The 25,287-nt window shown below is 39.7% G+C and overlaps 1 protein-coding gene and 1 long non-coding RNA gene across 4 annotated transcripts in view; one reads left to right on the top strand and one right to left on the bottom strand.

The window, feature by feature from the left end:
• The window catches only part of LOC126210550 (zinc finger protein 239-like), a 71,608-nt gene extending 66,397 nt beyond the window's left edge, over positions 1-5,211 (bottom strand). The window contains exon 1 of one of the 3 annotated variants that reach the window (XR_007540697.1): positions 5,010-5,211. Coding sequence is in view for 2 of the 3 variants with exons in the window: in XM_049939803.1 (XP_049795760.1) it covers positions 5,010-5,051 (42 nt within the window). In the remaining variant the exon portion in view is untranslated. The remainder of the gene's footprint in view (positions 1-5,009) is intronic. The other 2 variants (XM_049939803.1, XM_049939806.1) reach the window with 2 other exon arrangements.
• A 250-nt stretch (positions 5,212-5,461) lies between these two features.
• Positions 5,462-25,193, top strand: LOC126210476 (uncharacterized). The gene is made up of 3 exons (XR_007540683.1): positions 5,462-5,526; positions 20,031-20,173; positions 24,784-25,193. It is a non-coding gene; the product is annotated as an uncharacterized LOC126210476 (long non-coding RNA).
• Positions 25,194-25,287: the final 94 nt, after the last annotated feature.

Genomic DNA, 25,287 nt, shown 5'->3' with positions numbered 1-25,287 from the left:
GTAGGTACTGGGAGATGAAGAAGCTTGCACAGAATAGAGTAGCATGGAGACCTGCGTGAAACCAGTCTCTGGACTGAAGACCACAACAACAACATCGTGTACATAAGATACAAAAGGGCCGTGCATTGCCGAGGCCGTTATTTGTACTTAGATGATTCATGTGAAAAGGTTTCCAATGTGATTATGGCCGCAGACGGCAAGTAACAGAATGTGAACGCGGAATTGTAGTCGGAGCTAGAAGTGTGCGACTTTCATTTTCGGAAATCTTCAGAGAAATCATTATTCTAAGACCACAGTGTCAAGAGTGTGCAAAGAGTACCAAATTTCGGGCATTACCTCTCACCACGGACAAAGCAGTGGCCGACGACCTTCACTTAACGACCGAGATCAGCGGCATTCGCATAGAGCTGTCAGTGCGAACAGATAAGTAACATTAGTGCGAAATGGTCTCGCGGTAGCGTTCTCGCTTCCCACGCACGGGGTCCCAAGTTCGATTCCCGGCTGGGTCAGGTATTTTCCCTGCCTCGAGGTGTGTGGGTGTTGTTGTGTCGTCTTCATCGTCATCATCAGTCATCCCCACTACGGTCGGAGGAAGGCAATGGCAAACCACCTCCACTAGGACCCTGCCTAGCCGGCAGTGCGGGTCTCCTGCATCTTCCCCGACGCTCCTCCGAGTGTGGGACCTCATCATCATCATCATCAGTAGAAAGCAATGTAGGACGTACGACGAACGCATCCGTTAGGACAATGCGTCACAATTTGAGCTGATTCTGGATCACGGGGTCCTGGGCTCGATTCCTGGCCGGGCTGGAGATTTTCTCTGCCCGGGAACTGGGTGTTTGTGTTGTTCTCATCATTTCATCATCATCATCCTCATCATTCGTGACAGTGGCTAGATTTGACTGTGTAAAAAATGGGACTGTGTAAAAATTGGGACTTAGTAGGGGCGCTGATGACTGCGCAGTTGAGTGCCCCACAAACCAAAAATAATCATCATCAAAATTTGACGTTAATGGGCTGTGGCAGCAGACAACCGAGCAAGTGCGATCCAACGAAGAGATGGCCAGACATCGAGTCTTCACGTGGGGTTGTAATGCTTCAGCGATCTTGTCCAGCTCACATTATGTACTGACCTGTCTTCTTGTAGCTTGTCCACAACCTATGGAGACACATCGAATCAAACAGGCTGCCCCTGCAACTGGCACTGCATTAAGATGCCGCATTGCATGAGCTTGGTTGAGTAAAACGTCCAGAAATGACAACTGCAGTCTCTGTGCCTCCCTAGAAAACACTGGGACACCGGTACCGACCTCCTTTGGAGGAGCCAACTGTTACTGTAATACACAACACAGCGATTTTAATTGTTGCCTACAATGAAAGTGAAGATTTCAAGCCATGTAATAAGGCCACATGTACTGTTTGGCCACGATAACTTGAAGATTTCACTAGTGCTGCCAGAAGCGGATAAAATCAACACTACTTGAAAGATATTCATTTGTCTCCGAGCACTGCCAACGTCAAGCTGCCCCTAGATGCAAAGTGGTACAGAAGTCTTGCGCCCACGAGCTGTAATTACTAGCTGACCAAAAACTTACTCAACTTTACTTCTTCAAGCTACTGGAGTAAATTTATTTGAGGAACTTGTGCAAGTCTTTGTTACAGGTGCAGTTATTCTTAAAACCAGAGCGGTCGTCACTGTTGTGGCATTATAATTATTATTAATGAATAAAGCTAGTGACTAAACACAAAAATAAAAAAATAGAAAAATATTAGAGGAGTGCATATTTATGGTACCAAGAAACAGAATTCAACTAACTAAAATCAGAGGATTTCATTCAAATTAAAAACTTTGAGGATGTCGAATGCAAATTTCGAACATCTTTTGTCCATTGTATAATCAAATACTCGATAACAGAAAACAAAACTGAGGGCCGATGTCTCACCAAGACTGCGTTTTAATTACTCTTCAATTTTTGCAAACAGTATTTACTGCTTTTATCACAGATGTAGCGCATCTATGTTTACTTTAAAATTAAAAAAATCAGCTAAAATTTAAAGACGAACTGCCAACCTACTTTCAAATGGCTCTGAGCACTATGGGACTCAACGGCTGTGGTCATAAGTCCCCTAGAACATAGAACTACTTAAACCTAACTAACCTAAGGACAGCACACAACACCCAGCCATCACGAGGCAGAGGAAAATCCCTGACCCCGCCGGGAATCGAACCCGGGAACCCGGGCGTGGGAAGCGAGAACGCTACCGCACGACCACGGGATGCGGGCCAACTTACTTTCCTGTTAGCTAAAACGAACTGACTGGTAAACTCGTTTCACATTTCCCTGATTGATGGTGTCAATTATGTGCGTTTAGGGACTCCAACGGTACATTTCTTTCGGCCCATTGTCTTTGCGTCATTCTCCTTTTCGACAATATTTTCGCACCGGTCTTCTGTAAGTTTGAGAAGAACTTCCACTAAAAGCCAAATTGGGCAAGTACTTGCAGCAAAATGCAAGAAACTAGAACGAATTTTCACCTTTAGCGGAGTGAGCTTTGATCTCAAACTTTCTGACAAATTAAAACTGTGTGCCGGACCGAGACTCGAACCTGAGAACTCGATCTGGCACACAGTTTTGTCAGAAAGTTTCATGCACGAAAGCGTTTCCACTAACTTGCGAACTTCTTGAAATCGATGCAACTAGTGGACGTCGACTAGAAGGGCCGTGGGGAGGGGGGAGGGGGGGAAGGGGGGAGGGGTTGTAGATACGGTGGTTCGTAAATTACACGCAGTTCTGTGATTGTATGGATAATGCGTCATACAATAGCAGCGAGTTCTACAGAATGCCTAATAAATATGATTTCCAGATTGCGATGTTAGACTGGTTGCAAAATGGGGAAATTAGCCGGCCTGTGTGGCCGAACGGTTCTAGGCGCTACAGTTGGGAACCACGCGACCGCTAAGGTCGCAGGTTCGAATCCTGCCTCGGGCATGGATGTGTGTGATGTCCTTAGGTTAGTTAGGTTTAAGTAGTTCTAAGTTCTGGGGGACTGATGACCTCAGAAGTTGAGCCCCATAGTGCTCAGAGCCATTTGGGCAAATAAACTGCAACGACTCAGTGAGGAAGCCTGAACTGTTATCTACAATAAATGAAAACAAACCAGTCCGGAAAGTGTACGTCGCGGATAAAAACGCTGAGATCAGAGGCCAAAAAGTAGTGCCTCTACCGCCCTAAAACTGAAATCTGAATCCGAAAGAGGTGGCATAGGCCAAAATAAACACGATTTGAGGGAGAACAATGTCGCTGGTCACATGTCGAAGGAAATATTGCAGAACCTTGTTAACGCCGCTTTTCTTTCAGTTGCCGACCGAAGTGACCGAGCGGCGCTACGGTCGCAGGTTCGAATCCTGCCTCGGGCATGGATGTGTGTGATGTCCTTAGGTTTAAGTAGTTCTTAGTTCTAGGGGACTGATGACCTCAGACGTTAAGTCCCATAGTGCTCAGAGCCATTTGAACTATTTTTCCTTTCAGTTACTGCACACGACTGGCAAGCTTATTTCGGGAATGTTCGGCCGCTGGAGCAGGAGTATTGGACACGAGATGGAATATGGAAATGGCCATCGCTGAAGTTATCATTAATGCCATATCCTCAAGCCGTGATGATGATCTTGAATCAAACACAACTGACAGTGATATTTAGTGAACATCAATTTGACAGTCCTTTCAGGCACAATTCATTACATTTTGTAAACATTACTTCTGTGCTGCCTTTAATAAATGCAATACGCAAACAAATACCAAAAATCATTTTTTTTCTTTCAGTTCATATTGTCGTAGGCTGCACATTCACCTTTCATTTCCATTGTTTTCGATAAATAAAGAACACACAACTTGTAGGTAAAGCTCTCGGGCATGAATATGTCAACAAATTAGGGATTTCCGGTCTCACGCAAGTGTCACTCAAACGGGCAATATTTCTGCGAGTGCTGCCTCCGATTTCGTGTCAAGAACAAAACGCAGGCGGCGATGGCAGCAGTGCTACAAATAGCCGACGTTGCCTTCCCCTCATCTCTCCTCTCGCTCGGCAGCCGTAATGCAGGGGCACGGCCGTTCACGAAAGCCACCGCGCCAATCGCCAACTTAAAGTGAACAAACGGTACTGCCTGTATCGAAGTAGATATAACAGACCACGTGGTCCCCTAATTCTTTTCAATGGAGTAGGTCTTTTAAACGATATTTTCATTGCCACCTCTTTCCTGCAACTATGACTATGAAAAATGACACTCAAATACACAGGCGCAAAGTATAGGTTCGATGACAATGACGATCGTTTTCGATCAGTTTTACATGTGACTGTCATAGGTAACGATGGAGTGAGAATAGGCATAATTGAAAACGTTGTCAGTACTATTATTCCATTTCTCACAGACAACTTCACTCTCTCTCTCTCTCTCTCTCTCTCTCTCTCTCTCTCTCTTGTCAGTGGTACATATCCTACTGAGTGGAAGCAAAGTTTAATTTGACCAGTACTGCAGAATGCTAACCCAAAATCACCTGACGAACAGAGGACTGTCAACATATTACTCACAGTACAAAGCTTTGGACTAGACTACCTTAAAACTTATGACATCTAAGATAAAATAATAGCGTAGGCTTCCATGGCCAGGATCTACTAGTCAGAATAATAACCAAAAATATTAGTCGAGCTTATTGTAAAGATCTGTTCAGAACACTGGGATTTTAACTGCTCCATGTAAATACATTTATCAGTCAGTTGTACTCATCAAAAATAACATTGGTAATTACTGCACAAACAGCTCTGTCCATGACCATGCAGCAAGAGATAGACTCAACTTACATTTACCAAGAAAAAAATAAACATAAATCTCAAAACAGCATTATCTACCAAGGAATAAAACTGTACAATAAATTACCAAAAGAGAAAAAGGCAGCTAAAAAGTAGCTGTTATCCAATAGATTACTCACGACGATCTCGCCAGATTGACATACCGTTTCCGGACTGAACTGCAGACTGCTGCCACTCCTGTCCATCAGATCACTTATGTAGACAAAAAATAATAGCGGTCCTGTCACACTTCCCAGGGCACACCTGACGTTGCCCTTGTCTCTGACGAACACTCGCCATCGACAACAACACACTGGGTTCTGTTACTTAAGAAGTCTTCGAGTCACCCACATATTTGGGCACCTATTCCATATACTCGTACCTTCGTTAACAATCTGCAGTGGGGTACCATGTCAAATGTTTTCCGGAAATCTAAAAATATGGCATCTGCTTGTTATTGCCTTTAATCCATGGTTTGTTGGATATCACGTAAGAAAAGGGCAAGCTCACTTTCGCACGAGCGATGTTTTCTATATCGGTAGTGAGATAAGATAATTTCTACAAATATTAATACTTCAGACTAAGATAACATTAGAAATCAACTGCGAGCTGAAATTGAACTGGAACAGATGCAGTCCGGACACAAACGCAGAAAGCCTTCCATAAGTTCTCGATGCAGAGGTGAGTAGTTTGAACGCGTATAGCACACGGGCAGTTTCCATGTGCTCATACGGCCAAATTATCCTACTTGATCCATAAGTAGCTTCTTTTGATGAATCCTAGCACACTACAGAGTTATTTTGATATTCTCAATTTCAATGTATTGTTGTGCTGGGTATGAATTAAAATATTCACTGAGATTTATAGGAACAAAGTGCGCATTCAGACTATGATATGCAGATGGCAGTGCATGTTCACTGGAGAATGCAAAAATGTTCAGTGCGAAAGCTGAAGAATGACGAATTTCTAAATGACAGAGCAGTTGTTGGAAAAGGATGACGCTGAAATCACAAAAAAGGCGAGCTAAAAACAGCGACTCTTTTATTTCTGTTATAATGGTTATTGCAGATTACGAAACAAAATGTGTATCCATTTTAACATTTCAGGAAATCCGTCAGAAGTACTCCTAGTTTATCGGGTGGTTCAAGAGCATACTCAGAATCTGAGTTAGAAGAAAGATGGAACAGTTCTGAGATTTCACGAGGAATGTTTCAGGGTATTGCTATAGTGTCTGGCACGAGAATAGGGCTTCAAGGTCATCTCGCCATCTTACAGCATTGCCAGATTTTTTATAGTGCTAATTTCAAATGTTCATAAAAATTCAAAAAAATATTGGGCTACTCAACTCTAGAATATGATGGAGTACTTTCCAAATGAAAATTCTCACTAGCTGCTAGGAAATAAATAAAAACTAACGTCACAAGAAATTTTGGAAGAAAATAATTTTTTACTTCAACCTGTGGTAGTAACAGAATCACTAATGTAATTGGAGTGAAAAAAAAGAACATCCTCAAAGTTTACAGATGCATATGCCGCGTCTTTTATTTCACTAACATAAAAGTATTCAGAGATAAAAAATAAAATATTATAAGATGTGTGAAACTGAGCCGAGTGCGTAGCGAAAAATGTAGTCGCTGATGAATATCGGTTCTGTAGGACTACGAAGAAACATCCCGCGAGAAAGTTTTTAAGAAAACTACAAAATTATTTTTGGCAACATTTCAGACATTATTGTATCGTATCACGTACAGAGGCAAATTACACTCCTGGAAATTGAAATAAGAACACCGTGAATTCATTGTCCCAGGAAGGGGAAACTTTATTGACACATTCCTGGGGTCAGATACATCACATGATCACACTGACAGAACCACAGGCACATAGACACAGGCAACAGAGCATGCACAATGTCGGCACTAGTACAGTGTATATCCACCTTTCGCAGCAATGCAGGCTGCTATTCTCCCATGGAGACGATCGTAGAGATGCTGGATGTAGTCCTGTGGAACGGCTTGCCATGCCATTTCCACCAGGCGCCTCAGTTGGACCAGCGTTCGTGCTGGACGTGCAGACCGCGTGAGATGACGCTTCATCCAGTCCCAAACATGCTCAATGGGGGACAGATCCGGAGATCTTGCTGGCCAGGGTAGTTGACTTACTCCTTCTAGAGCACGTTGGGTGGCACGGGATACATGCGGACGTGCATTGTCCTGTTGGAACAGCAAGTTCCCTTGCCGGTCTAGGAATGGTAGAACGATGGGTTCGATGACGGTTTGGATGTACCGTGCACTATTCAGTGTCCCCTCGACGATCACCAGTGGTGTACGGCCAGTGTAGGAGATCGCTCCCCACACCATGATGCCGGGTGTTGGCCCTGTGTGCCTCGGTCGTATGCAGTCCTGATTGTGGCGCTCACCTGCACGGCGCCAAACACGCATACGACCATCATTGGCACCAAGGCAGAAGCGACTCTCATCGCTGAAGACGACACGTCTCCATTCGTCCCTCCATTCACGCCTGTCGCGACACCACTGGAGGCGGGCTGCACGATGTTGGGGCGTGAGCGGAAGACGGCCTACCGGTGTGCGGGACCGTAGCCCAGCTTCATGGAGACGGTTGCGAATGGTCCTCGCCGATACCCCAGGAGCAACAGTGTCCCTAATTTGCTGGGAAGTGGCGGTGCGGTCCCCTACGGCACTGCGTAGGATCCTACGGTCTTGGCGTGCATCCGTGCGTCGCTGCGGTCCGGTCCCAGGTCGACGGGCACGTGCACCTTCCGCCGACCACTGGCGACAACATCGATGTACTGTGGAGACCTCACGCGCCACGTGTTGAGCAATTCGGCGGTACGTCCACCCGGCCTCCCGCATGCCCACTACACGCCTTCGCTCAAAGTCCGTCAACTGCACATACGGTTCACGTCCACGCTGTCGCGGCATGCTACCAGTGTTAAAGACTGCGATGGAGCTCCGTATGCCACGGCAAACTGGCTGACACTGACGGCGGCGGTGCACAAATGCTGCGCAGCTAGCGCCATTCGACGGCCAACACCGCGGTTCCTGGTGTGTCCGCTGTGCCGTGCGTGTGATCATTGCTTGTACAGCCCTCTCGCAGTGTCCGGAGCAAGTATGGTGGGTCTGACACACCGGTGTCAATGTGTTCTTTTTTCCATTTCCAGAAGTGTACTTCTGCGATATTCGGTGCGCAGCAGCGCGCGAGTCGTTGAAGGTCGTCGCCAAGTTTTCTTCGGACAGCTCGCTTTAATATGATCAAAAATATTCCCTACTTTCCGAAAATATTTTACTGTCTGCTAATATATATCCTTCATGATTGCATCCATAACTCAAAACGCCAATGTACGCTACGAAAAAGTAAATGGGTTTGAAGCATTTTCAGTGAAGTCGAGCAAAAAAATTGTTCTAAAGGTTTTGTGAAGCCCAAGTTTTATCTAAATTTGCTGTAAGCCTATTGTTCTCAGAACGTAATACGTGCTTGGTACACAAAAACGTCGCTCTTACTACTGCAATGTCCCTGTCTTGTGTTACAAATTTCGTCCATCATTACTGTTCCCGAATTAAAAACCAAGTGGGTGGAGAAGGCAGTGCATTGAAGTAACTGGCCAGAATAACCAATTTTATCACAGACATTACCCTGTATTTATCTAGCCAGAGGATACTATCCTCTGTCATACTAAAGTAATACATTTCTACGTTCTGGCTTTTTGTAAATGTCGTCAATTATCACAGATTTCTATGCTCTTCTCGGAGAATCAGAATAGGTGCTGGGATTGTTCTGATGTTAACTGCACTGTTTATATATGCGGTATGAACTGCATTACCCTTTCTACGAAACAGCCAGTAAATCCTTCTATGAAAACAAGGGGTTAAATTTCGAATGTACAAGTAAACCGAATACATTACGATTATATCCGAATGTAAATACATTCGATATAGGTTTTTAGGAAAAACTGTTGTTAATTAATGCAGAATTGGCAATCTTATTTTAATTGACAGTTACTGTCGAATAAACTAATCGCCACCACTTGTGATAAATTTATCAGACGTCTACTGTAAGGGAAAAACATTCGCAGTATGTCATCTATAACTGAAATGAATAGACAAACATTTAAATCAAATCAGCTTTTTGCATAGAAGGCACTTTTCTAAACTGAAGGATCTTCTGGCTCCGTGTCTTCAGGTTCACTGTCGCTTCTTTCAGCCAGGGGTATCATCACAGATTCCACTATGGTGTCTCCTAAACCCCGGGTTAAAGAAATCAGTTTCCTGCAATGCTTCAGCGTGTTTTACGCACCTCTCCCAGTCCTGCTGAGTAACATTGTCAAGAGCTTTGTGTCTTAGCTTCTCGATGTCAGAAAGTTTGACAGTAGTATTTCTTTTCGTTACTTCTCGCTTTATTTGGGTCCATATCAATTCAATGGGATTATTCTGGCAGTGATACGATGGTAGACGTACCACTTGGTGTCCCATTTCGTTTGCCAGTTGATCTAATTCGCAAGTATTTTTGGCACCTACGATTTCTTCCTTAGACAGGAGTTCAGCGTTCGTTTCATCGACTGAAAATGAAACATTCTTTCTCTTTAACCACTCCATAAAATCTACCTTGCGCCAAATTGAATGTGGCAGCTTTTCTATCTGAATGGAGTGGTACTTGGCCTTATCCATCACGATAATTGACCCTTCTTCCAGCGCATACAACAGTCGAATAAACCAATTCTTAGGAACTTCTCCATTCATTTCTGCATGGTAATCGGATTGGAAAGAACTTTTCCCACCACGAAAAACAAGTTTGGCTTCTGGCATGAAGCCTGTGATTAATGAATCAGCGTGGGCGATGATTAATCGGCCACCTCTACCAGTAGGCACTTTCAAATCGCCGTTTCCTTTGGAGTCGTGCCATATATACTTATTGGTGTGGTTCTGTGAAACCCAAGTTTCACCCAAGTACGTTTCAGGCCTGGTGTCTACAGCACACAAGAAGGGCATTGTACGCAAAAACTTTGCTCTTGCTGCCGCAATGTCTCTGCGTTCCATAATTTCCGTCTGTCATTACACTTCTTGAATTGGAAAACAAGGGAGCGGAGAAGACGAAGAACGGTGGCCTCTGAGCCTGAGTAATTAATTTTTTCACAGAGGTCAACCTGTATTTTTTTAGCCTTTGGATACTCTGTTGTAATATCCAACTACAGTTCTTTGCACGAGCTCTTTGTTAAAATCGTCAAAGTCGGTTGATTTCCGTTCACGTTCGTTTCCCTTTCTTGGAGAATCGAAACACTCATTCATGTCTGGAGATTGTGCCAATGACACAGATTTGCTAATACAGCCTACAGTTGACTTGGAGTCACCACACACTTTATCAGTAAGTTTACGAATTTGCGCAAAATTTAAGTTATTTCTCGTTTCTTCATTGTCGGCCAGATCAGTAAAAAACTTCAGTACATTCTATATGATAATGTTCGATTGTTTATGAATGTCTTTCCACCCTTTAAGCACACCAACCAGAAGAGTACTACAAGTAGGCTGTTGTTCCTGCATTGTTGTTCACCACCGAACGCACATCGAAGCATCTTTCTAAAGACAGTAAGACACTGAGATCAGACGTGAACGCTCGATATAGCACAGTAACACTGAGCTTTCAGCTGCTCTGCGCCGCTAACGGTACCTACATGGCAACAAACCCAAGAGGCGGGTGGATGACAGCCCGCAACCCCTGCTGGCGGCAGGAGCGGCTGTGACCTTGAGGTCTCTTACTTTCATGCTGGCCACTCTAGTCAGTGTCCGTTACATCTTCCTCCTTTCTTCAGAGCGATACTGAATCGATATGTCCACCTGTGTTGCGTGTCGGACTGCAGGTTTGGTTTGTGAAGAGCTCTTTTTTCTGGGATGAGGGAGCAACCTCCCCCCACCCCCATTACACACCCACCCATTCTCACTGCTGTGGCACCTCTGTAAGCCCATGGGGTCGTCCCTATTACTCGTCTGTAGGAGTCGCATACATTAGAAAACTGTGCATTAGAAGACCGCACAGGCTCTGCACCAAACCAACTTTAAAATAACCGATGGAAAGAGGAATGGGAGAGCAGAACAGCAGTAAACTGCCATAGTATGCCATGCATCTTTAGTAAACCAAAAGGAGTTGATTGCCCTCGCAAAGTTTGGTCAACTCTTAATCGCATCAGAACCAACTGTGGGAGATGCGCCGACTCCTTACACAGATGGGGTAAACTTCCTTCGGCCGCTTGCGACTGTGGCGCTGAGAGACAGACGGTCAAACACATCGTGCAGGAATGCCCACTAAGGGCATACGAGGGTGACCCACAGGATTTCCTAATGGCGACCCAAGAGGCAATCGACTATATATTATCTAAGCTGGATGTGTGTTTGTCATTGCTCTTCTGTGAGTGTAAATTTACAATGGGTGGTGTCCTTATATACAAACTGTTATTTATTGCTCTGTTTATACGTATATGATATTTTTTTAAATCGTGTTGTTTCTGTAATTTTTACTGCGATGTTATGAGACATACGCTAAATAAATAAAATGTACCAAAATGCAAAAAGACCTACAGAGGTACAGCACTTGATGCAGATACTTGCGTTTGATGCTTAACAAATACAAATGTAACATGTTGCCCATAAGTGGGAGGAAAAGCTTCCTGTCATTAGCTTCGATTTGGTTATAAATCAATGAAACTGTAACAACCACAAAAAAATATTAACTTATTTATCATGTATCTTTAAGCATATAAATTAGGGTGACCAGGCGTCCCGTTTTTAATGGGACTGTCCTTTTTTTGTTATGCGTCCTATTGTCCCGCAAAATATTCAGGAGGATGCCAAATGTCCCATTTTCTCATAATCAGCAGCAGCCTTTTCGTCCTTTGCTTCATTTCGTGTTTTTATTTATTTTTACGTCAATTTAGTGACACAGACATAGGCTTTTAACATTTCATTGAGTCTTGCTTTCTCTTGAACGCAAAGATGGAATAAAGAAGTATTATTTTGGTCACTAGGTGAGGAAAGATGTGAGCAGAAGATTTTCCATCATCATGCTCAGTGCCAGTGACTCGTGCGTGAGCTTCCTGATTCGTATCGATAATTTGCCACCGCAGAAAGGACGGACGGAAGTAACAAGTTTTCGTTACAAAACGTTATAGGGCTGTCAGTGTTAAATTCTATTTGTAGTTAGGAATTAGGAATTTGTAGCTAGGAATTAGCTGTTGACCGTTGGATGACACAAATTTGCAGTAGATGCAACCGACTCGATGTCTTCGAACAGTTACAGACAACAATGAAAAGTAATCGGCAGTTTCAACAATGGGTTCGATAAGCTTGCTTTAATTCGCTTCACTGTTTGTTGTTTGCTATGTGTGAAGTAACTCTTGCTCGTTAATATGGGGAAAAGAAAGTGTTCTCCCTCGAAAACTACGAAAGAAGGGTTCCCTTTCTTGAAGGAAATCATGAGTACAAAGGTCATTTAGTTTTTCCCATTGAACGTGGAGTACGTGTCGATATAACGTAGCACAGAAGCGCCTGTTGGCGGTTTCTGCAAGAACTTCTAACAGCATAATTTCCTTTGTAAGAACTAATAGACTACAAAGAGACGAAGGTAATTGTATCGCTGCAGAAGAAGGGCTGTTTGCGTTCTAATAGACTACAAAGAGACGAAGGTAATCGTACCGCTGCAGAAGAAGGGCTGTTTGCGTTCCATACCGCAAAACGCAATCGTTCTAAACTCACGGCTCTTCTCAGAAAAATAGTTCAAATGGCCCTGAGCACTATGGGACCTGACATCTGAGGTCATCAGTCCCCTAGACTTAGAACTACTTAAACCTAACTAACCTAAGGACATCACACACATCCATGCTCGAGGCAGGATTCGAACCTGTGGCCGTAGCGAGAGCGTGGGTCTGGACTGAAGCGCCTAGAACCGCTCGGCCACAGCGGCCGGCGGCTCTTCTCATCAGAGACCTATTTGAGAAGAAATTCACATGTTTTAGGACAAAATGCGAGTCCATTTTAGTGAACGTTTTATGGTCGTATGCAGTACAAGAAGTTCACTTAGAACTTAAAGATGGAGAAGGAGATTAGTGTTTAACGTCCCATCGACAACGATGTTATTAGAGACAGTGCACAAGCTCGAATTAGGGAAAGAGGGGGAAGGAAATCGGCCTTACCCTTTCATAGGAACCATCCCGGCACTTGCCTCAAGCGATCTAGGGAAATAGGATGGCCGGACGCAGGTTTGAACTATCGCCCTCCCGAATGCATGTGCTAACCACTGCACCACCTTGCTCGGAAGAAGTTTAAGATGTTAAGCCTGTGTCTGTGATGGTTGATGTATCAAATACCAAAGCTTAAAGTTAGCGCCGATTCTGGCTAGGTATTTGACACCTACCAAAGATATTCAGTGCAACGTAATCTCTCTTCAGAAAACTGGTGGAGAAACGGCAGAATTATTAACCAGCTATAGTCTGGATATTTTAATAATGTAAAATATAGTTGACAAGATTGTCACATTTTGTGTAGATAACTGTAATACCATCTTTGGTGGGTACAAGAGGCCAGGAACAAACAATGTTTACTCCAAACTGAACATTATTCTCAAGATGAACATCCCACTCATCGGTTGTGCAGCCCATGTGGTATACAGTGGAGGTCAAACAAGTGCAGACATTCCTCCCATTGACATAGAAACAATAGTGAATAAAATTTTTCAATGTTTTCATATTTACCATGTGCGTGTGCAGGAACTAAAATAATTCTGTGATTTTGTTGATACTGAATACAAGCAAGTTCTAGGTAGTATTAAAACTAGGTGGATGCCATTGTTGCCAAGAAATATAGGAGTTGCTGATATGTATAAACCTTTGAAATCCTATTTTCTATCTCAGTATAGGTGTCCTAAATGGCTGAAATAGTTTTTTGAGAATCCACAGTCATTTCTTTTGTTTCATTTCACACAAATCAATTGGAAACGTTTTCAAATTCCATCTAGAATTTGAAAGAACCGCGATTTCAGCTTCAGAATCGGCTGAGGAGCTAGAACCACTTAAAGGAAAAATCAGTAACAGGAAATTTAGTAAATTTCAATTTTCAGTTATTTCTTCAATTTTAATTAACCTGGAAAGGAAGGTATTTTCTCTCAGTCAAAATACGAGATGATTACCAATTTATTTAAAGACACTTTTGTAACTTATTTAGAAAAGTGGACGTCTCCATTTCAGCCTCTGAAATCATTTCATGGGGTAACATTGAAAAGTCTGTTTCTTGAGCTGAACCGTTAAATTATCTGAAAATTCTTAGGACAGTAGATTCAGGTGCAACATTTCAGGTAGATGAGGAAGTATTGTTTGGTGAGATGCAAGCACAACATGGCTTACAGGAAACTTGAAGAATGGGAAAAAACTAATGTGGAAACAGATAAGAGATGGTGTGACGTTTTCCACACACTCAGAAGTACAGGTACTTCATCTGAAAATATAGAGACGTTTGTGAGTTTTGTTCTTGCTGTATCAGACACAAATGCTGTTGTGGAAAGTGTATTTTCGGAAAAGTGTATTTTGGAAATTCCCTTTGTATTGATGAGAAAAGTTGTTTCACCACTGAAACTATTGAAACTATTGTAAAAGTTAAGACTCATTATCAAGACCTTGCCTGCAAAGATTTCTACAACCTGCTATTAATCAATTCAAAGCTTTTGAAAAGTATTTGATCTTCTGATAAGTACAAAGTTAGTAGTAGTGTTCCTGATATAGTAACGAGATGGTCTACAGTTTTTTGATGTCTGCATTAGTGTTGACTTGTAGAAACCATTCTACCAGTTTCTCAGTATTTTGAATTATAATTAGTTCTTGGAAAAACAATGAATTATTAAATGATGCAGTGTCATTACACGCATGTTTTGAAGTATTTTGTTAAACTATATCTCTTCTTGTGAGTATAAACTTTAGTTTTTCTTTATTTTAGTAAAGCGATGCAGTAATATGTGCAGAATATTTCCTTTTTGCCTAGTGTTCCATTTTGTCCCGTTTCTTTCATCCCAGTTTTTCGTAAATGTCCCGTTTTTTCACGTGGAAAAAATTGGTCACTCTAGTATAAACGTACTCAATGTTGTCATTTTGTGTACATATAAACATACAGTGTACACACTGTAAATGTTCATTGACCATTTTTGACATCTACGGAAATGTTATTTTCGATTTTTGTTGTGATGATTTGAAAATGGGTCTCAGCCTGAAACTAATCATAGAATGAATAAAAAGTAAAAATTTGCATTTTAGACTGTTTTTTTATACTCCTGATACACGTAAAGTTCCAGTTTCAGAAGGCTGTTGAAAGAGAACCACTGCTCAGTTTAACATTAAATTTCAGCACCATGTCATACAACGAAATACAAATTAACGAAAATTTTAGCAATAGATGGCGCTGTAAGCATCTTAACGCAAATAGGATCGGCTACAAATGACAGATAAATCGCAATTCGACGACTATAAGTTCCACATTACATCATCCACACTCTGAATGTGCACGACTGCACAAGTTTGGCAGTTAACAGTTGTGGCTCCACATCAAGGTATACCACATCAGGTGGGCAAAATCAGTTTTTAACTGTCCTGAGGGCAAAAGCCGCGTAAAAAGGAAAATTACATCTTTTTTTTTTTTTTTTTTTTAGTTGTTCTGGGGCCGAAAACCGCATAAAAGCAAATTGACATCAGGTTCTAACTGGCGCAAGGCATGTTCAGTATGCTCTTCACCGTGTTCTGCCACAAATTTTCCGACTAGATTAGATTGTCTGGGAAGGGCGGGGGGAGTCACGTTCAGAAATCGTTGCGCAATATGTGCCTCAATTGAGCTATGTTCGTAATTGATTGGAGCACTGCACACAACATCTTTCAGATAATCCCATAGCCAGAAGACACACAGATTAAGGTCCGGTGATCATCAGGGCCAGACTGTAGGGAAATGACAACTGATAATTCTATCATTTCTGAAATGCCTCTGTAGCAGATGCTGCACTGGCTAAGCAATATGTGGAGGGGCGCCATCTTCCATTAAACTGATCCTACTCACATAACCCGCACTGCTCAAGGGTTGGAATGACATTGGTGCACAAAAGACTCTCATATAGTTTACCAGTGACGATACAGGTAACAGGACCTGCAAGACTCATCTCCTCGAAAAAATATGGTCCTATGATAAATAATGCCGTCAACCTGCACCACACAGTCATCTTTGCAGAATGAAGTGTTACCAATTCGGGCATGTGTGGATTTTCCATTGCCAATGCTTTGAAATTCTGCCTGTTGACATGTCCTTGGAAATGGGCCTTTGTTTGCCCACAGAATAATCCAAGACCATTAATTGTCCACTTCCATGTGGCCAAGAAATTTCAGAGCGAACGTTTATCTTTCTGGCAGGTATCAGGCAGCAACTCCTCAATGTGTGTGAGTTTGTATGAATAGCAATGCAGGATGGTTCATAGAATTTTTATGCATCATGCTCTCAGACATGTCCTTATTCAGGCGATTCCCCATGCACTGCATGTTTGCACACCACCACTCAACCCCTTCTGCAGTGTTGCGGCCACATCTTCGACAGATATCAGATCAACGTTTTTCCTCCCTCTGACACACTGAATTTCTGAAGAACCTTTCTTTTCGAATTTTATAATCTTTTCTCCAGACCCTTTTTTTCATACCTGCGAGTGTCCGCAACTTCTGCAGGGCTACTGGAGCACGGTCACCATTCTTCTAAATGAGCTTTGTATTGTATTTTATTGTATGTTAACTGGGGGGCGTAGAAACGACGGAAAGGCCCCGTCCCCGCCGCAGCCGCAGTGGTCCACAACCCCACAACGACTAATGCAGTCCATTCCACCCCTCCACTGCCCCACATCGAACCAGTCTTTCAGGGTTATTGTGCGGTTCAGCCCCCAGTGCCCCCCCCCCCTCCCCCAGGGAATGTCTCACACCAGACGAGCGTAGCCCCTATGTTTGCATGGTAGAGTAATGGTAGTGTACGTGTACGTGGAGAACTTGTTTGTGCAGCAATCACCGACACAGTGTATCTGAGGGGGAATAAGGGGAACCAGCCCGCATTCGCCAAGGCAGATGGAAAACCACCTGAAAACTATCCACAGACTGGCCAGCTCACCGGACCTTGACTCAAGTCCACCGGGCGGATTTATGCTGGTGACCAGGCGCTCCTTCCCAATCTGGAAAGCCGTGCGTTAGACCGCACTGCTAACAAGGCAGGCAAATGAGCTTTACCAGCAGCACACGATCCTTCATGGAGACAGTGATTTTGAGCATCTCGGATGCTACAGACATGTGGTGTGCATTTGTTGGTGTACGTATTCTGATGCTCATAGCGCCGTCTGTTAGTAAAATTTACTGTTTTTTTCCCCATAAATTTTCCCCCTGCAATAATAATATGCTTTTCAAATTGGATGTCATTCTGTTCCCATTTTTACAGTGTTTCGACTCTGGAACTTTAATTACGGACACATTACACATATACATACATACAGTGTGAGGAAAATATGGTGAAATACAATCAGTCATTAGTACTACTGCGCACAAAATAACCATTGCACCATAAAATCTATGACATATTCATTACAAATAGAAAATACATGAAACAACATTAATAATTCAGCATACATTGGTGTCACTGGCACTGCTCACTCAGGGCCACATAGTGCTAAATCAGGCACGTGCTACCAAGTGGGGTAAACAGTTTCACCAACGCAGTAACTGGATGTCAAACTGTCATCGTGCCACCACGACTTTATGACATGAATACCATCGCCAGTAGGCCACGCGCCTGCTGGGGGAATTTCTGGGGGGTGCTGCATCTCAAGACTAAATAGAAGCTGTTGTCTTGCAGCGGACATTTCCTAACTACTGCAGCCAGCACCACTATCTCCACAACTCGCCACTTCACCACCGTTTCACCACTTCTACACTACAGTGGCTCCACTCACTCCAGGTCACTATAGTACTCAGTTTTGCTCTGTCTTCCCCTAATTAAAGTTTTATAGTCCTCAACGATTATTATTGACGTTGAAAATCATTTATAATCTTCGTTTACTGTACCTTACACCTCTAATGGATGTAGCTGCCAATTTTTTACCCATATGTTCATCTAGATTATACATTCTATCTTTTGGTACATTTTTTAATTCTTTATCAGGTATATATATCTACAAGGTGTTTCACAGTTATTGTTACACCCTTCTAGAGGTTGTATAGGGGACTTAGTAGATGCTATAATCACTTATTGAATAGAGTGGATGTGTTTCACAGTTTTGAAGATGAACAAGTGCTCAGAGGTCCTCAGGTATGAATTTTAGAGCGTATGTTCACTAGTCACTATTTCTTGTTTTGGTGCATCCTACCACCCTTTGTAAGTTGCCTACAATACAACAGTAATCCACTGTCAGAGGTAGCAGAACAGTTTTCACTTATAACTTCAACTCGTTATTTCTCACTACAGGGTTCCCTATCTCAATCTGATACATTTATCCTTCTCCACTACCCTAGAAATTTTGTTACATCATTACAGAATAACCCTGTATATACATACATGTACAGATACTGGCGCCTATAGCTTTGCTCCTTTGTAGTATTGTTGGATGACGTTTCTGGGTGTGGGTTCCATTTAAAACTTGATCTACTAAGTCCCCCCTACAAAATCTAGAAGTGTGTGACATGAGATGTGAAACACTCTGTATATCTTACATCATTATTATCTCTGTATCCACTATCATGTTGTTGACAAGCTTCATATAATCGATTGATTTCATTGTCTCCATGCGCTAATCTATCTTGTAATGTAATACCTGGTCCAAAGTAATTATATCCAAGCAATTGAACCTCAAATGTTAGCTTTATTAATTAAGGAGTAACCTAATACTTTTCTATACTATACACCTTCCCAAAATAAATGTGGTAAATTATATAAGAATATAATTAAATATGGTATACCATTTGGATTATTGACAAAAATTCAAATAAATTTAGTTCTTATCATTTTTATTATTCCCACTTTTTCACTGTAATAATTATTGTTGCAGGTATCTCTTCTCTATTAAATACTGTTAAGCTATCTATTAAATGTGTGTAGTCATGCATTCATATGTACAAAATAGCTTAATCATCTTATTTCTTAATAAACCCAAGACCTAATTTTTGTTTTGATTTTTGTTACCCTTTATGTCACTCATTATTGGACCTAATATATTGATCCCTTCATGTACCCTACTAGACTTCACTCTGATATTATTTGCATCATATTTATTATTCATTAACTTTGTGTTAATTGCTATTTCTTTAGAGTATTTAGATCATCTTCAGATAAATCAGTCTCATTAAACTCTTTTTCAAATTAATAGTTTCAATAAACCATTAGCGCCAATGTATTATATCACGATAATGAAAATAAGTGTGTTGTTGATGAAAGATTCACGTCTTTCAGAGTAATTTTAGAAATGCAATTTTTAGCATCTATGCAGTATCTTTTTAAAGTAGTACCAGCATGTAAAATATTTGATGTATACTTTAATTGCCCTCTTTAATAATTCTCTGTCATAATTTCTATTCATTGTGTCATAATGTTGGTTTTAGTTTTGTTTTTAATGGTAAATGAAATGATTGAACATCCATCATCTTTGTGAAACAGCCAATTTTCAAATGGTGTTTCACTTGTTGTTGGCACTATTATAAATGTCGTAATAACCATTTTGTTATGGTATTCATTGTTTTTCTTCTTCTCTACTATCTTCATTAGCTTTTAATACATTAGCTAAACCTTCTACTCCTTGTTTAATCTGTTGACCAGAATCAATAACAGACTGAGCCTATCTTATTATTTTTCACAATCAGTTCTCTGATTTTTTCCAGGTCTGAATATCTTATGGAGCAAGGCTTAATTTTTCCATGTTTATGCATTTTAATAATATGCAGATCATACTTTACAAACATTTATTTAAGAAAAAATGTTATATTTAATTGTATTTATTACAATACAGGTTAATTATAAGTTATATTGTATGTTTATGGTAAGTGTTATGCTGCATGTTATGCATTTCATGTTATGTACATAAAAGTGATTTAGTATTATTTCAATTTTTGACACTCTCTGGTTTATGTGTTATACCTACAGGTTGTTGTTGTCGTGGTCTTCAGTCCTGAGCCTGGTTTGATCAGCTCTCCATGCTACTCTATCCTGTGCAAGCTTCTCCATCTCCCAGTACTTACTGCAACCTACAACCTTCTGAATCTGCTTAGTGTATTCATCATCTACAGGTAAAATTTTAAATTCTACATTCTAACAATTATTATATACTTTTCTAAGATCATTGTATTTTAAATGTCCACCAACAAATTCATGGTAATATGATTTACATTTGTATCATCTTGTCTAAACATATAAAAATGATTAAATTATCTTTCAATAATTGCTTAGATATTTTGGAATACGTTTGAGCTAAGTAAATATTTTACGCTTACAGTAAGTAAAAATTCTCTAAGAAATTTTGGTTCTGTGTTGTAAACTTCTCAAATAAAGTGACTGAAGTAGCTTATAATTTATTTATAAAATCGTGGCATCATTATGATCAATCGATGTTGTCATGTTAATACCTAATTTATCATCAATTTTACTACATCTATTTTGAATTATTTATATTTAGTTGATTTAAGCACTTAGAATAAACACATCAATGGATAAATTTATTTCAATTTTACAATACCGATGCAAAAATATATCTATCATCACTAATGCTGTTTTACTACATTCGCCAGATCCAATAAGTGAACACTGAAAGCAATTAGCCAATAAGTGACAAGCTTTCTTTTTTAAATGTTTATCTTTTACTATTATTTTTGTCTCTTAATAGACTGCATTAATTTATTAATACAAACTTTTTACATAATAGATCAATCGATTGCTTAAGTTGGGAAATTCCTTAATTCCTAAAGAAAGATTAAAGATATCAAGCAGAAATGAATTTAAGAGAAATGCATTAATTGGATGTTATTTCACATGCTGACACATCATGTAAAGACTAAAAATATACAGTTGTATTGGGAATCTCAAACAATTATAATTCAAGAGAGGCAATATACTTTTGAAAATTTTAAAAAGTATATCACTGCAAAGAATGCAGGTATAAATATTAGATATGATAAATTCTTAAACAGACTGATACTAGAGAGTGAGGTATAATTATACTTGGATAAAGATCATAGTATAGGTAGTTTGTCACAATGTAACAATCAATATATTGAACTAAATATAATTACTATAACTGATGGTAGTCATCAAAGTATTCCATTTTAATTAATGAAAATACATTTTAATTTAGCTCATGGAACTTCACTTAAAAATTTAGATCCTCTCAACTTATATCAATTCCACTGAATCTTTTAAACCTAAGGTTGAATTTGGATATCCAATAACTTAGAATAATGATACTATCTTTTACTGTTTACATTTCATGATAACATTCAGTATTTAGTCATAACTCTAACTGATGAAAATGATAATTTCGTGACTTCAATGGTGCAGTTGGAAACACTGTTCAGACCTGATATAATTTTTTGTTTAATACTTTTTTATGTTTGTAAATGAACTGGATTGAAAGCTATGAATTTCAGTAACTCCCTATGAATGAAAACATCACAAATAGATTCAATTTTTCTAATAAAAATGTAGAAATTAATATAAATGTTGGTGATGGTTGGATTCATCCACTCATATTCAGTTTTATGTACTGTTTGATGTTATTCATACATATGGAACAGATTTTACTGCTTATGAAGGTACACAAATGTTAAATTATCTGATATTTTTTAGAAATCTTTCTGATGTAATTATCATAGAAAAGTACATTTTATTTGTAACTAAACATCCAAATATTTCTTCTACAGCATTATTACACTTAACACTCAGACAATGGATACATAGAAAATTATGTAATTGAGAATGGTAAAATGAAATAAAAATCATTGGTGGACTTTTGAAAAATTGTAAAGAATCCATGAGGTAGAGTGATTTAATTATATATTTAACAGAGGACTTAACATGAACTGATTCATTTGTTAGATGTTATAGCTTTAATAGTGATGGGAAGATACTTCTGGTACATGTTCTAAAGGAGACAAAACAGTTATAGTAAGTATCAAAATTACAGTACTTGTAGTTAAATAAGAACTTGAATATGAAACTGTATTAGAGCAAGAAGGATTAAAAAATTCTATACCCCTAACAACATTTTATGATTTTTCAGTTCATGAATTTGGTGGTTTAAATGATAGAAATGATTTTGTGTTAGATATAACTTAAAGCTATAATGCAATACTTTATTTTATATTGTAGTGTTTCAAACTGATAGAAAAAATAATGTGTTGAATGGTTCATCACTATTTGGTCATATGAAATTACACAATTTTTACCCCAAGAATTGTAAAAATGATACATTTCCACAAGAATTATGGAATATGATACCTTTTTTAATGTTTAAAATAGTTTCAGAGATTTCATACGAATAACAGGGAAAAAGGTGATGTTGATATATAATTTTATATGTGGTACACACTGAATTTTAAATAAAAAGTTTGAAGTAAATAAACTAATAAAAAGTTAGATTAATTATCTCTGAGTTTATCTTTCAGTCTAGATGATTTTAAGGTAAATGACAATAATATAAATTAATAAAATCTTTTTCAATTTAAAATTATATTCGTTTCCAATTATTAAATTAGAGATGAATAAGAAATATAATGGTACAAACTCTGACACCAGCTATGTTACAAAAATTAATTAAATTTTAGGTGATCACTTATATGACAGATATGACAAAAGATGGGTAGATCATACAACTAATGAGGAGGTATTGAATAGGAATGGGGAGAAGAGAAGTTTGTGGCACAACTTGACTAGAAGAAGGGATCAGTTGGTAGGACATGTTCTGAGTCATCAAGGGATCACCAATTTAGTATTCGAGGGCAGTGTGGAGGGTAAAAATTGTAGAGGGAGACCAAGAGATGAATACACTAAACAGATACAGAAGGATGTAGGCTGCAGTAGATACTGGGAGATGTAGAAGCTTACACAGGATATAGTAGCATGGAGAGCTGCATCAAACCAGTCTCAGGACTGAAGACCACAACTACAACAGATAAAAATGATCTGGAAAATTTGAATATTCAACCTGGTTATACAATATATAAAGAGATAATAGAAACTAAAAGTCAAAATAAAATGTATCACATTATACTCTCTTCGTTACATCATAAATGGTATTTATGGTTGTTGGTATTTCCAGACACTTGTGTGAGATTTAAATCTACAAATGACCACAACTTGTTAATTTTTAAGTATCAAATTAGGCATGTTCAAAAATTTACATGTTGGCTACAATTATAGACACTTTCTACTAATTTTACTGGTTTATGACTGTCATTCTAAGTGGTATTTTTATGTCACAATTAAAGTTAATGAAAGTTAATGAAAAAGAAACATTTCCACTTTTGATGAGTGATAGTTATTTTTATGCTAATTTGGTGATTACTGAAATTGTTTCCATACTCTGAGTACTGTACTACTTTAGCCTCTTCTCGGTTATTTGGCAGTCAGTTTCCTCTGGATTTATATGATACTTTCCATGGTGTCAAAAGCACCTCTGAACCTCTGAAAATCTTTTTACATGTTCAGTATCTCCCATTAGTCCTATTTGGTACGGATCCAAAATATGTGAGTAATTTTCTAGGATGTGTGGCATGAATGATTTTTAAGGAGTCTCCTCTGTGGAACAAGTGAATTTCTTTCAAATTATACTGATGAACTGAAAGCTATCACCTGCTTTCACTATGGCTGACAGTGTATGATCATTCTGTTACACATCTTCACAAACTGTTACATCGTGGTATCTGTGTGAGTTGACCTATTCCAAACGTGACTCACTGATATTGTAGTCATGGAGTACTACTTCTTTTGTTTTGTAAAATGCAAAATCTTACATATCTCATCCTTTAAAACAAACTGTCAGTCTCTGCATCAATTTGAAATCTTATCTACAACAAATTTCTGTTCATCACTTCAGCCACATTGCTTTTTGGGGCAACCCTGTTGCATCTTCTTTCTGTTACCTTGATTATGCAACTACTGGCTGACTTTGTTAATATTACATTGTACAGATTTCCATTATTCTTAATAATTATGTAGTCTTTTGGCAGTAATTAGTCATATACTTTACTCTTTCCTAATTTACACTACACAGAGAGTCAGGATGTGACATGTGGAATGTTGATATTCACAGATGAGTGAGAAGATAAAATTATCCTCCATTGAATGAAAATGTAGGCTATCATATCCAATCATGAAGCAACATGAAGTATTTATAAATGCCTTTATAGCAAATACATCAGTTGATTGGGTAGACACTGCAATGTTTAACCAAAGAGTTACAGACTGAATCTTCCACTCTGTCGGGAGTGTTATTACTGTGTAGAATCTGCTAGAGGCTGAGGATGTGTGCCAGGCCATGATTCTAGTCTCGACCTTTATCGTTGTCATGTTGAGGTCAAAACTTGCAACTGTGGAGATGTTTCAGAAAATGAAAGACTGTAATACACGACAACGTGGAACCTGAGGAGTATCTTCGTTGTGAGAAGGGGTAAAGTAGATCTAAAACATACAAATAAATACATCACATCAACTCATCTGGTGGTACATCTAATGACCCTGTTTTCAAAACATCTCGGTAAAGCTGCTGCTGATGTGCCTTAGGACTATGTGCTGTCTTGAAGTTGGTGTGATTTTGCTTCAGTGTGTCACTTACTAAAACATACGCCCACAATATGTCTATAGCTGCTATTTTTTGTACTAATAACTTTATTTTTCTTCATCTTAGGTGTCTCATCACCACAGGGTCAAACATCTGCTAGCTGTATAAATTTAACAACTGGATCAACGATGAGTATGTTACCAGTAGAGGGAGGTGAAGTGTATTCACCACCGATGCTTCCCAAGAGGAGGAGCAATAATGTGTCAGCTGCAGGCATTACAAGATTTGAGAAACAAAAACTTGTCTACACCTGGACGGTTTCGGGTGTAAATAACTGGCTCGAAGACACGAACGATATCGCGTCTACTTCTTTCCGTCACCCAAATTCGAGCGAGTGGTGTGCGGTACTGTCGAAGAAAGACAAAGAGCTATGTCTGTGTTTCTGGTTGAAAGCAAGCAAGGAACCTGTCAAAGCAAACCTGAAAGCAGCACTTTCTCTAGGCGGAGGCGAGAAACGCGAAGTGTATCCATCACTGTGCTGTACACTTACAGGGGGTGAGAAATCGCCGCCGAAGTCTGTCGGTGAGGCTTTTCCGGCCATCGACGATCACAAGAACGTTGATGACAGTC

Source organism: Schistocerca nitens, chromosome 10 (genome assembly GCF_023898315.1).
Source record: "Schistocerca nitens isolate TAMUIC-IGC-003100 chromosome 10, iqSchNite1.1, whole genome shotgun sequence".
NCBI lineage: Eukaryota > Metazoa > Arthropoda > Insecta > Orthoptera > Acrididae > Schistocerca > Schistocerca nitens.
This window is presented reverse-complemented; position numbering and strand designations above follow the sequence as displayed.